Source organism: Cucurbita pepo, chromosome LG19 (genome assembly GCF_002806865.2).
Source record: "Cucurbita pepo subsp. pepo cultivar mu-cu-16 chromosome LG19, ASM280686v2, whole genome shotgun sequence".
Lineage (NCBI taxonomy): Eukaryota > Viridiplantae > Streptophyta > Magnoliopsida > Cucurbitales > Cucurbitaceae > Cucurbita > Cucurbita pepo.
Window position 1 is genome coordinate 2,133,692 of NC_036656.1, and position 13,734 is coordinate 2,147,425.

A 13,734-nucleotide genomic window follows, 5' to 3' on the forward strand; every position below is an offset into this window, starting at 1 on the left:
GCCATTGTTGTGACTCAGTAAGCCAAGGACCTCCCTTTTATATTGGAGTCTAACTCTCACTTTCTCAATCTAAATGATCTTGGACAACTGTATGTTTCTTTCAATTTTTTATTTTTAGGTCATGTATGATAAGTATGATTGATATGTCATCCACACTGTCTCGTAAGAAAGTTGTTTCATGAAAAGTACGAAAGTATGATATTCTAACAAACCAAATCCAGGATTTGGATCATGATTCAAAATTCTATTTCCGCACTTGATGGCTCTGACATTTTTCGCCATCCTTCACAACATGGTCATGTTACTTGTTGTTTCTAAGAGCGAATACTATCCCAACAAACTAACACGAGTTCGTTTAGTATGTTTTATCTTCACTCACATACATCCTAGGAAATTTTTCAGAAAGTACTTAATATAGAATTGCTTAAAGCAAAACATACTTAATTTTGGAGTTCTTATGATTGAGCCACTGACAAGGAATGTGCATCTGTAACTTTTAGTTCTTTTAAGTCTTTCTTAGTCAATATATACTCAGGATCTCTTTCATTTGGATGTGATTTTGGCTCATCGATGTACCTTCCTTTTACTCAAGTGTCACATCTTTATATCATAACCATGTAGCATGATTTAAAATGCGGGACCTCATGCATGTTGCATGTCATGAGCATGGGATACTTCTGAAGTATGTTTTATACTAAAGCATACACCATGATATGATACGTGCTCCTTTCTTTTTGTTGGTTTTTAGTAGCGTGAGCGTACGCTAGCCCGCAGTCAGGTTTATGAGGTATATTATACGAGCCCATCTAGTGGCGCATGAACGGTAAGTAAAAAAAATATTATGATCCAACCGTGCTCGAAAAATGAATAGTATGTCATGTTTGACATTGAAGTTAACTTATCCCAATTAAGAATTAAAATTATAGAATTCAAAATATTTGAAAAATAGACACCTTCAAAGTTGATATTGTTTTACAAAAGTACACAAATCGTTCAACACGACACGGTACCGTTGATCAAAGAATGAAAATCAATCAAATCGAATCGAATGAAATTAGAAACATGAAATCATTGGAAGCATTTGTAAAAATGCCCATCTATCTCTCTCTCTCTCTTTTGAACTTCCTTTTATTCCAATCAATCTTGATAACAATAGAATTGCAAAGTGCGTTGATAATCAAGTTTGCTTCAAGGGTTGAAAGCACCGCAGTCAGTGCGAATGTTGCCATCGGATCCGGTCTTGACACCGACACGACCCAACTTGGTCATGGCAGTAACGAAGGCAGTGTAGAAGGTTTGTCCACTATGAGCCCAAACCTTGACAGTGGGTCTAGACCTTGTGTCACTGAAGAGCACCTGGTCGGAAGTGAAGAGGCCCATTCCTTGCTGCAGATTCTTGAAGTACATATTGTCGAACCTTGTGGGTGTGTTTGGGTCCATGTTTATGGCTATCCTTGGATCCACGTCTCTTGGGCACATCTCTTGAAGCCTGCTTGCGTAGGTTGGGTTCAGCGTTGGATCCACTGGATTTGTACGGCTGAAATTGTATATTCTGTTTGCCAATTTGCTGCAGTGGGAGAATCCGACCGTGTGCGCAGCTGCATCGTAGTAACTTTCGGTTAGAAATTACGAATCTCTCGTAATATTGTCCACTTTGAACATAAACAAAACGCCTCGTACCAGTAGAGATATATTTTTTACTTATAAACTCATGATTATTCTCTAAATTAGTCAATATAGGATAATCCTCATATGATATTCAGGTGTGGAAACCTTCCCTTAGCAAACTCGTTTTAAAAACTTGAGGGGAACCCCAAAAGGAAAAGCCCAAACAGAATAATATCTGCTAGCTAGCGGTGGACTTAGGTCGTTACACCTCCCCTCGAACAAAGTACACCATAGAGCCTCCCCTGAGGTCTAAAGAACCATCGAACAACCTCCCCTTAATTGAGGCTCGACTACTTTCTCTGGAGCCCTAAAAAAAAAAAGTAGACTCTTTGTTCGACGCTTGAGTCACTTTTGACTACACTTTCGAGGGACCCATCTTCTTTGTTCGACATTTGAGAATTCTATTGACATAATTAAGTTAAGAGCATGACTTTGATCCTATGTTAGGAATCAGAGACCTTCCACAATGATATGATATTGTTTACTTTGAGCATAAACTCTCGTACTAATGGTTTTCTCAAAAGACCTCATATTAATGGAGATGTTAAACGTACGATCATTCCCTTAATTAGTCACTCTCAACTTGATGGGCCGAACTCGGTTTAGAATTGAAATGGAATAATAATGATTAGGGAAGGAAATGGATACCAGAGAGAGCAATCATGTCAGTCTGGGAAAGGCCATTGGCAGCAAACATGGCATTGAGCTGATTGAGATTAAAGCTTGGCTTTGGCAATTTGCCTTCCACATCTGAAGCCCTTGAAACAAGCCCATCCTTTCTCCCTAGCTCCACTGCATATGATGGTCCTCGAGCCTGTAATCCAATAGTTAAACCCAATTCATCTTTATTTATCAATAATATCAGAATCGTTAAGAGTACAAACCAATGAAATCACATCTCGAGTAGCCATCACGAGAATATCGGCACACGACACTTTATTTCTACATTCTGGCACAGCGTCCACAGCAGCTTTCGCTTTAATCACCGTATCAAATCCATCTCCTGCTAATGAAAGGTTATCAGGATGATCCTTCTCCACTGTATTACCTCCGTCCGAACCAATCATTACTGACGCATCACATCCCTACATCAACCAAATCAAGTTTTTCAGTTCATAGAATTAATTACCAGCTAACTTAGACAGTTAGAGAATAAATTCAATTACTTGAACAAAACAGTCGTGAAAGAAGAGGCGTAGGGTGGCGGGAACAGTAACAAACGTTTGTCGGAACTTCTTCGTGACAGCATTTCGAACTATGCTCTCAACGTTAGGACAAACATCAGCGTAAAAATCTTGCCGAAGCTGGGCCATAGACGTCGGAACAACGGCGAACAACGATGTCAAAACAATAACCACAACCATAACAAAGGTTCTCAAACTATTTCTTCCCATTTTCTCGCTTTGTTTTGAAAATGCCTCCTCTGTTTCTCCGTGTTTATTCCAATTCGAAGAAAGAAAACACATATATATATATACCAATCAGGTGGGTTTTTATTTTAAATATTGAATTTTATAGAAACTCAAACTCCAATCATATAGTAATCTAATTAATTATAATAATTAATGTTCAAATTGAGTGAGCAAAACAAATTTAGTGTTCTTATATTAAATAATTCAAAGGGTTTGACTTTCAATACGCCAAAGTCAACCAATGGCTTGATAATATCGTGCAAAATATTAATCCCTTTTAATTAGCAACTAGTTATATTTTAATATAATTAAACTAATTTAGATTTTTCACTCATACTTCTCTCTCAAAATTTATATATATATTTTAAAAAGTCATAATATTTCTTAGAGATTATTAGTTTAATGACAGTGATTTATCAATAATTAACTAAATTGAAATAATGTTTTTAAATCCGACGTGGCTAGCAATTAACATGATAATGATAATCACTATCATTAAGATGGTTTTGACCTAATCATTTTGACTTTATTTTATTCTTGACTTCATTAATTTTTATTATATACCTATCTTGAATTATATTTAGGATGCCGTTGGATTGGATTGCCTTTTCACGTGTATTTAATTTTAATATTTGTAGTGTTTGGCAACCACTTAGAATGACTTATTAAAAAATGAATGTGAGAAATAAGTTATTGAAACTGAAATATTTGAATCCAAATTTTAAGAATAGCGTTTTTTAGTACTCATTCAGAATTCTTCCTAAATTTTTATAATAAAGAAAATGACCAAAATACCCTCCTACTATTTTCATTTTCTCGTGGTAGTCACCCACCACTAATAGTCACTTGCAATTGCTGCTACCTAACCATTATTGATTGCGTCAAAGGAAACTATCACTAACAACTGTCGTTATTCGTTGACATTGACCACTAGATTTTGCCATTTTCCATGAAACGACCATTGACACCTCACCATCACCCATCGGCATTCTATCGTGAAAGACCTAAGAACTCCATCAACTACATCTCAGACTTTCTTGATTTGTTCCAACGGCCTGAATTAGAGATTGTAGGATTGCTATCATGTTAGATGCTAACGAAACCACTTACTCTAACACGTAATCTCTTGGTGCTTCTCTCTTTCTTTCAAAGGGAATCATGAGCGAGATCAGGCTCTATTAGAGTCCTTCCTTTCTCATGGTGCAACAAAAATCTATGTTGCACAAACATGCATCAGTTATGAACATAGGCACTAAGTGACACTAACTCGCTGCTTTATACATTTATTTTCATGCCTAGTCGTGGCAAAGCGTTTCCTTGAGTGAAGCTATAGAGAATCCCCATGACTCTATCTAGAGAAGTCTATACGGCTTATCAACCTAAACCTCTGGTACTAATATGTAATGACTTACTTTTCAATAGACTCGATCTAAGGACCTTTATATACCGATGTACAAGGTTAAAATGACTCGATAATAAAAATCATTTTAATTTAAAGGAGGACACAGAGGAATACAATATTAATACGAAATACACACAAGTTTCATAAAATTATCAATTAAAAACGATTTTGCGGGAGTTAGTTTACAAAAAAAGATATCACAATAGTCAAATAAAAATCCAAAAGACATGAAAGACTGTACAACTTAAATCTAGTCGTCCCCTATAGCAGCACAACTTTACAACACTCTCATTATCAACGGTTGCATCACACAATCAATCTGAAAAATAAATAAAAAAATCAATTAGTTACCATGTGACTAGGTCGTCAACTTTTTGGGACTCTAAGTTATGTAGCTCTAGACGAGCTTTGGTAAGGTATTGCACCCTTTAGCTCTCAATAACATGAGTTTTGACCTATTCTATATCCACATTGAAATGTTGACCCTACACCATAACATCATCTATACATTGTGTGGTTCTTAGGGTATATGAAACGTTCAACCTTAAACTGATTTAAATTACTTAGTAGAACATTATGCAACAAATAAATGATACTGATCTACTAAAATAGATTCGTTAGTGACTCTTTATAGGCCACATAATGTCATCATAATTTTGGAGGGGCGACCCTCATGCCTGCCCAAGTGTTATGGTTATACTTCTTCAACCGTGCCACATCATGACTTTGACACGCTTCATGAAAATCTTAAGGAGAACTCAAGCCATATTTCCATTTTTCACCCTAATTTGTGACTTCGTCAGATCTTAGGCGAGATTCACGTTTGCCAATTGAACAAAATTTTCCTTTGCCAATTAATGGTAAAAAAACTCATTCAACCAAACCAATTGTTTGGTTCAATTGAATCGATCATGTCATCGTCACCTATATCTCGCTGAACAAGATTTGAGGGACTCTCTTCTCCGGCAACTTGTTCAACCGCCGGTTCTCATGATTTTGAGCTTGATTTCTTCACCAATATTGTAGATCTCTGCTCTATGATCATGTTGGTACAAATTTCATCACTTCTCATCTAATATTCAGTGAGATATGATGGAAGGAAGTTATCGGGGTTCAAAAAACACACCTAGATTCTAACAAGACCTCACTGGACGAACCTTCTATTGCCTTCGATATCTTTTGCAATCTCATTCTATTCACTGAGATGAATCTAATGACACTAAAATCATTCCTATTATGCATTGTCTAAGAGAACTTTGACCAATGAAAAATCAACCAAAACAAAATCACATTTTTGTAATATGGCTATGGCTTCTAGCAAACATGCCATTTATGAACTCTAGCCATAGCCATATTACAAAACACTATTAATGAACTATAGCTAAAGCACTATTGTGTTAATGAACTATAGCTAAAGCACTATTGAGAGGAAGATGCTTGTTCTTAACCATTTGATCTTAGTCGTCTTGCATAGAAAGAGCCAAGCATAGAAAGAGCCAAGCAAAGACCCCCTCTATGATCCAGAGAACTGGTACATTGATGTTCTATAAGTTAATAAGACAGAGCATAGTTCATAACTTTAAATCTAGTTCAAAAAGAAAAGGTTGATCAAGCTCTCTATGCACAAAAAAACAGAGTATATTTCGCATTTGAATTACAAAGATGTAAATGCCCACCTTCAAAACGTAAGAAGTTAAAACTACCAAAGTGAAATATGCATCCATCTCGAAAACAACTATTTTTGTCCCCACCTACATCAAAACTTGAATGGTACAATTGATACATTGAAAAAATTGAATTTGTAAGATAGTGAGCATAGACAGTAAGAACATCATTCTCAGACCTATTTTTCCAATACTATGTGCAAGAAAGAACATAGAGACTCAGTTAGCATGTCTGTATCGTTGGCAGAGCAAACTGATCAAGCAAAGCAGATATCAACAAAATCACAAAAAGAAGGCATATTGATTATGACATATCAATCATGAACCACGGTCCAGTTCAAGTGTTAACAAACAATAAATCCTGCAGTTAGCAAGCAAAGGGCTTTCTTATCCCATTTTCTTTATCTTTATTTCTTGAATGATAGAAATGATAAGAGAAAATCCCACATAAAAAGATCGGAGTATGGGGAACCTAGATGAAATGTACAGTCCTAATGCATTGCTGATAAGATTCTGTCTGCTAGCTTTTCCCTATAGCAGCTTCGCGTTGCTCCCGGCGATGTTCTCTCTGCAGCAAGAATATGAGAACATCTGTTACAAAAATATATAACAGAGAAAGATCTTTGTGGGAAGTTTTGTTCTGGAAATAGTAAATGTCCATGTTATTAACAGGTTTGGGATGCCAAGCAAAAAAATCAGACTTGCTGTACAAGCAAGTGGGTGGACAAGTGCAATACAAAATACCAGCAAAGCTAGGCTACTTACTAACATAACTGGTAGGTATAGATATAAGATACAAAACAACATCTCATTGATAAGATCTCTCAAGGCTGAAGGAGTTAAGGGCAGAAAAAGTTCTCCACTCAGGAATGATGGAAGATACAGGACAGTTGGAAAAAAAAAAAAAAAAAGAAGATCAAGAACTAAAGAAGTTGTGTTGACAACTGTTTTCAGAACAGTTTATTTATTTCGTGTTTGCACAGCTAATTTGTTCTTGTTTTCTTTTTAGCATGTTCTTGATGAGTACTTGTTTTTCAGATAGCAATTAAGTGCAGGCCCAAGGAGATCAGAGAACGTCCCATCTCATCCAACACTCCACCAAAAAAGCCTAAACGTACATAATGTACATAATGTTTACTTTTTCAACTGAGCGACATCGTGATCTTGACACGCTCACAACCAGCCTTAAGAGGAACTGAAGCCCCATATTCATTTTTCGTCGGGCTTTGTGGCTTCGTCGAACCTTAGGCAAGGTTTGTCTTCCCCAACCGGACATCACTAGTGCGGAATCCAAGCTTGTTCAGCCACACATGTCGCCTGCGCGTGTATGTTCAATAGTCTGGGACACAACCGACTTGCCTCTACACTAGGCCAAGTCATTCAGCTTGACCTTGCCTCTACTCGGGCCAAGGTCTCTCAATATAATGTCACATCCAACATCATCTTGGTTCCCAATTAACATGGCCCATATGTCTTGACACCATCCCAAGTCATGGGGTGTCGTTGGTCATTGCAACTCGCTCGGTCATGCCATCAAGAATGGGCCAATGTGTTCATATTATCAGGACATCTCGAACATCTATCCATCTGGGTTCAGTCGAGGCATTGGTCTTTCTATGCCCATGTCATGTCGTTTATGAACTCCATACCGGGTAGATGGTGCATAATCCAACCTCCGATACTTGGGCTAGGGTGCAATACCAGCACACTCGTGCCACCCGGTACTGTCTTTGAAAGACCCATTTCAAAGGAAGTCATACGAGGCACTCGTCTTGCAACGCTTGTCCTCACTATAACACACGTATGTGCCACAAGATAGCTCGCTTAGGCCATAAGGCCTAGAGGTGGTGGAGAGCTAACACCATGTCTCCGCCTAAGGTACATTTTGAGGCATTTCCAAACTGGCGGGTGTAGACATGGTTTTGGGGAACGGACATACAGTGACGTGGAGCATCCGACGGTGTCCAATTTGGTGAGCTTCATATCTCATATGGACGAAATTGACTTCAGAACCGCACGTCTAAACTCCTTCGAAACCCCGACTTTTGACGTTAAGGCCTGAGGCGCTACCCGACCCTTCAACAAGCCTATCTGTGACACTCTTGTCTATTCATTGCCCCTATCTTGCTTATGCCTTGTTTTCTCTTCAATGCACAAGTTACATGGTGTGTTGGATGATGCACTGTCCTCCTCAGTCGCATCATGACATTCTTCAATATTCGCCCTCGCGTGGCCGGATGGACGCCTCTTGAGGGTCACCGCCTTACTTGACTCTACGTGAGGGTCACAACCTACTCTCTTCATAGTATGGTTGTGAGACTCCGCAACCTAACTTTCCATCCTTTAACCAAGACGATGCCACTCAAATAACTAAAATATTTTGAGCCCCACTAATACAGCGCTTTCTCATTACCAGTAAGTCCCCCTTTCCCATTCTTCTCGCACACATATCACCTTAGGGACCGGGGTCAATCAATTCTCACAAATGACAATTTCAAAAAACAGAACTCCTTTCACATAAATTTTTTTGTAAATAATAACTCAATGTGCACAACTATGTCTCTTTAGTATTGTTCAATTTAACCATGTAGGGAAATGTTATCTTCTTTGATACTTTGGTCCGCCCTCCAACTCTCTTATTTCTTTTTAAAATATTTTGTTGGTACGACTACTACTATTAGGTATTAGCATTAGGTTATCGTCTACGAATACACACATTATATATAATTTATTAATTTATTTCTTCAAGTGAGCCTTTCGTTGATGCCCGAAAGAAATGAAGTAAATCGACACCATACAGTGCATCCTTGCTTTCAAACCACTAATTTTGTAACTCCTTTCCAACCCTGCAATCCAAACTTTAATCTTTCCCTCAAGGTAAAAAAAAAATGCAAAATGTAAAATCAAATGTTCCAAGTTAGATCCCTAGTGGACATGATTTTAATCAAGAATTATCATTGTCTAAAACTCCCTAAGCCACTCTAGATATGGATGTTTCTTCCTATAATTGTAATGCTAGCAACTGTGCGGCCATATGCAGCAGTATAAAGCATTTATTGTTGGTGGCACATCCATCATGTCACACTTCCATTAAGAGTATAGTCAAGCCATGCCGTACAGGCTTAAATGAGGACTTCGATCAGACAAAGGTCAAAAGGAATCATGACATCTTCTAGTGTATGGTTATGATAACTTATACATCATTGTTGCAACTCCAATGTTAAGGGGGCAGGCAAGGTACAGAAACAATAACATGGGCTATTTCCTAGTTGAACAATGTCGTTTACTGAGTCCATAGAAGAAAAGTAAAATGACATCCTTATTCTTGGGTTATCAATATACTATATTCGCAAGAATTTTTTCTTACAATTTATTTATTTACTTTTTATAAAAGATACAAAGCATATCACTATCAAAATGACGAGAACAAAAAAATGGCAAGAAGATGCATTAGGAGATAGGGATGTCAATTCTCCGTGCATTGGGCATGTAGCTTACCAAATCAATTGTAACACAAATGGGAATGCAAGATCTATAAGATAGGGGTTAGTCTAATACATCAACTATCTACTCAATATCCTTGAACAAGTCCACAATCACTACACGCAATAAACCTTGGTTTGGTGAATTGAAATTGACCTTAAATGTAATAGGACTCCCAACTACTCTGTGCGATCGTATATTGAGGTCCTCCTCATTGGTTGTTGGAACGACACGAGTTAGACCTTTGTCAGGTTGTAGGGGGCTAACCAATGCGAAAGCTGAGAGATTTTGTTTAAGGGCTCTCATGATGTCATGCCAATTGTCATGGAAATGTTCCCTTTGCACATTGATAGCAGAGAATAGGTGCTAGGTAGTGAATCAGTAAAACTTGTGTCGCTTGGTTAATGTGGTTGGTGGGTTCTTATTTATTCCTCTTTAATGCCTTTTTTTGGATGATACCCCATTTACTATTTGTGGGTTGTTGTTGGTGAAGGAGTTAATGCTAGAAATGAGACTTCGCCATCGTTTTTTATCCTCGTCCATCTGTTCCAAGCTTGGCTATTTCATCATAGTGACCCTTTTTGTTTGATATCTTTTTCACCCAAATGAAAGTCTCCTCTATTCTTGTTCCATTGAAAACCTTGTGTGTCAAGGGGAGATTGCAAAGTCTAGCAAAACAAGCATGGAGCAGAACTAGAAGCTTTGGCTGAAAATGACTTTGGTACCCTGGGATCATCTCTTATGGAAAATGTTTTCCTTTCAATCTTGAAGGAAGTGGGATGGAGATACCAGCTCGTAACATAGCAATGTGACTACGATTCCATTCAAAGCTGCAAAACATGGCTAATGGGATGAGGAAAGGAAAGTTGGGAGGGGAGAGGTAAGAGGGTGATGAGAGAGAAAGGGGAGACATGTGAGAGGTTAGAAACCAATTAGTGTTTTGTGGATTGCGGAGGGGAGAACTTTCTTCAATATGTTGGAAACCAATCTAGCAATAACTTTGTAAAGACATATAGTTAATTGATAATCCAAGTAGACTCCCGTAATTGTTACTCTAATACTAATTGATAATTCAAGTGGATGGATCATAAAATAGAATACGAAGTCAATCACTCAAGAACATCAGCACTCTGTGAGCACAATTGCTCTTCGAGTTTCCTCAAAATTATTCCCCCCTCTATCTTCTCCCAGTACATAGTCCAGACTCTATAGTTCTCACAACTAGAAGCTAACAATCCCTCAGCCAACTGCAACTTTACCTTCTCTAGTGAAACCTTACAAATATCCTGGTTCAGACATTCAATCACAACATTAAAGCCAGACAGAGAAACAATGACAATGTGAATTGACACCAAACACAGAGAACAATACATATTTACCACAAGTATAATAAACTAGTATCCATGTACATAAAAAAACGGCATGATGAACCTAAGAAAGATGCTATGTAGATATCATGCAAATAACTTGAGTAAGTGATAATTGAAAGTACCCTTCTTTCCCAATATGGATGAAAGCATACAAAATCATAGACGGGTGTGATGGTTGATACCAGCACCACATTGAGACCAGTAAACACAAGGAGCGCAGTCATAGGTCGTGTTCGGTGCGGCATAGTTTTCAATCAATTTTTTTTAAAACTCTAACAAGTTCTGAATCTGAGTCCTAGAAATGAATCCAGTCATTCTGAAAAGAGAAGACAAAACATATCATGAATCATTTTTAAAATGAATCCAGAAATTCTGAGAAGAGAAGACAAAACACGCCATGAATAATTTTGAACAGAAGAAGAATAACTTAATTCATGTATACGAGCCTGAAAGTTATTCATCTTATAATTGCTGACTAAGATAGTTCTAATCAGTATAATGGAAGATAAAGCCACAACATGGTTTTTCACCCAAAAAGTATAAATTTTAAACACAAAAATCTATTGCCTACATTCTATATTAAAAATGAATTACTAAATACCTACAATGTAGGAATAATTACTCATTTGAATTATTCCCCTGATCTCAGACGTGTTATTTATAGTGATGATATCTCAGATTTGAACGTTGCAAATGGCTGGTATAGATTAGAAAGCTTTCAGACATCTACTATCTTGTCAAAGCCAATTCACCTCACAAAAATAATGATGCAATGCAAAAGTGGTTTCTAAGGGACATGCCGTCACTCTTGTTAATGCCAATTCCAAAAGTGACATTCTAAGGGAGATTTCAACGAACAATTCAAAACTGAATCCTAAGTACAGTTTAGACTAAACACTAAAGGGAGCTGTGACGGCACTGCATACCGCCGCATCTTCCCAATTATAATCTAGAAATATCATCATAGTTAAGGTTGTTTTGTCAGACAGACCAACTCCTACAACCTAGGGATTACAAAAGAATTAGATAAAGAAGCCTCTAATGTTAATAACAACTGGAAAAAAAAGGGTATCCATTGAACTGTGGTGTGCGCTTTGCAAGAAGGACCCAGAACAACCAGCTATGGAGGTCTAAGTTTTCAAAAGAAATTTGGCTAAACTATTTTGATCCTAATATCTGACCTTTTGCTTGTTAGGAAAAATTGGAATACAATAGATTACTTCACTTCAACTGGTTCTAGATAAATAAGGAAGGGAGATTCTGGAAAATTCATGGTGGGCGGTGCTTTAAATTTTTTTTTGAAGAATAGAAACAATGCAATTTCTGCAGAGAATAGAGATATATACAGAACACCAAGCCTCAATTGAAGGACATATGCAATAATTTAAATGGCCGACGGTAGCAAACGGCAGTCGGAGAAGTCCCAATTTGCCGCAAGATTTTTTTTCTTTCTTTCTTTCTTTTCTCTTTGGTTGCTATTAACTAAGAAAATTAAAATAACTCCTTCGTCCTTTCATTATTTCATTCACAAGTTCTAATTTGCATTTTTTTCAAGTGAGAAGAAAGACAAAGATGGAGATTTGGGAAAATACTGTAACAACGAGAGAGTAGAAAATCACTGCATACCGCTAGAGGGAGCTGTGACGGCACTGCTGGAAAAAATATGGTTGGAAGTATTGAACCGGAGAAAGGCGGCGGCGGCGACACTGAGCTGCTGAAACGGAGGAGGAGATGGCGTGAAGAAGGAGACGGGTTGAAGAACGTGAGAATGGGAGGAAGATGGGTAGGTTCAGGAATNATTTTTTTTTTTTTTTTTTTTCTTTCTTTCTTCATTTTTAGGTTAAAAAATAGTTTTTTTTTTTTAATAAAATATTCATACACTTGAATGAAAATCATTACTTTTTTTAAATATTATTATTAAATTTTTAATAATATGTCAAATATATATTTAAATTTTTAAAAAAAATTTATTAGTATCCGTTCAAAAATATTTATTTTATATTTAAAGAATATATCTAAAATTATTTATTTTTTAAAAAAAATTAAAAATTAAAGGATATTTTTATTAATATAATCCATCCTGCGAAATTAATATTTTAATTTTTGAATTTTGAATTTTAGTTAGTAATATGTTAATATAATTTAGCTACTAATAATTATTTAATCTTTTTATATGTAAAAATCAAACCTTTAAATATTAGTTTTATCCATCCGTGTAACAATTCTAAATTTAATTTTTTACAGCTTTGGTATACATATCATAAACATTTAATGTCGATATATTTCATTTAAAACATTATAATAAAATGTGATTTTGGTCTGGCATGTCTCGTCAAAGAACTTTAATAAATTAATCAAATTGAAATAAGAAGAAAAATAACATAAAGTAAAATGTCCTACACTAACTTATATGTTACTAAATGGAAATGCAACCAACCTATATTAACTTATAGTCTACTAAATTCAAATTAGGAAACTATCCTAAGCATGTGTTACGGTCTCATGGTTGTGATGTCACTGTCAGCCATATATGGGAGCCTTGCCTTTTAGGGGTAGCACATGACTTAAGTATTTTAAGAAATACTCAGTAATTGACCTCCGCTATCGGGCGTCAATGGGGTCAATGAAAACACATACAATTTCATGAATGGGACCTATCATAATAGTCTATTCTCCTATGAGAGCTATTCTAAATGGGCAACTTGAATGGGTACTTAATTTTCCTACACACAGTT

General features: G+C 36.6%; 2 protein-coding genes across 2 annotated transcripts; both read right to left on the reverse strand.

Moving 5' to 3' along the window:
* Window positions 1-1,188: 1,188 nt before the first annotated feature.
* LOC111781621 (peroxidase 51-like) lies at window positions 1,189-3,062 on the reverse strand. The gene is made up of 4 exons (XM_023662311.1): window positions 2,835-3,062; window positions 2,553-2,753; window positions 2,317-2,482; window positions 1,189-1,598 (listed from the first exon to the last, which is right to left on the reverse strand). Exons 1-4 carry the CDS (start codon window positions 3,060-3,062, stop codon window positions 1,189-1,191), a joined length of 1,005 nt encoding a protein of 334 aa, XP_023518079.1.
* A 3,357-nt stretch (window positions 3,063-6,419) lies between these two features.
* LOC111781173 lies at window positions 6,420-12,808 on the reverse strand. Its single transcript, XM_023661628.1, has 3 exons — window positions 12,626-12,808; window positions 11,122-11,315; window positions 6,420-6,714 (listed from the first exon to the last, which is right to left on the reverse strand). The coding sequence occupies exons 2-3, from the start codon at window positions 11,242-11,244 to the stop codon at window positions 6,667-6,669; spliced, it is 171 nt and encodes a 56-aa protein (XP_023517396.1). The 5' UTR covers window positions 11,245-11,315; window positions 12,626-12,808; the 3' UTR covers window positions 6,420-6,666.
* Between the last annotated feature and the right edge of the window lie 926 nt (window positions 12,809-13,734).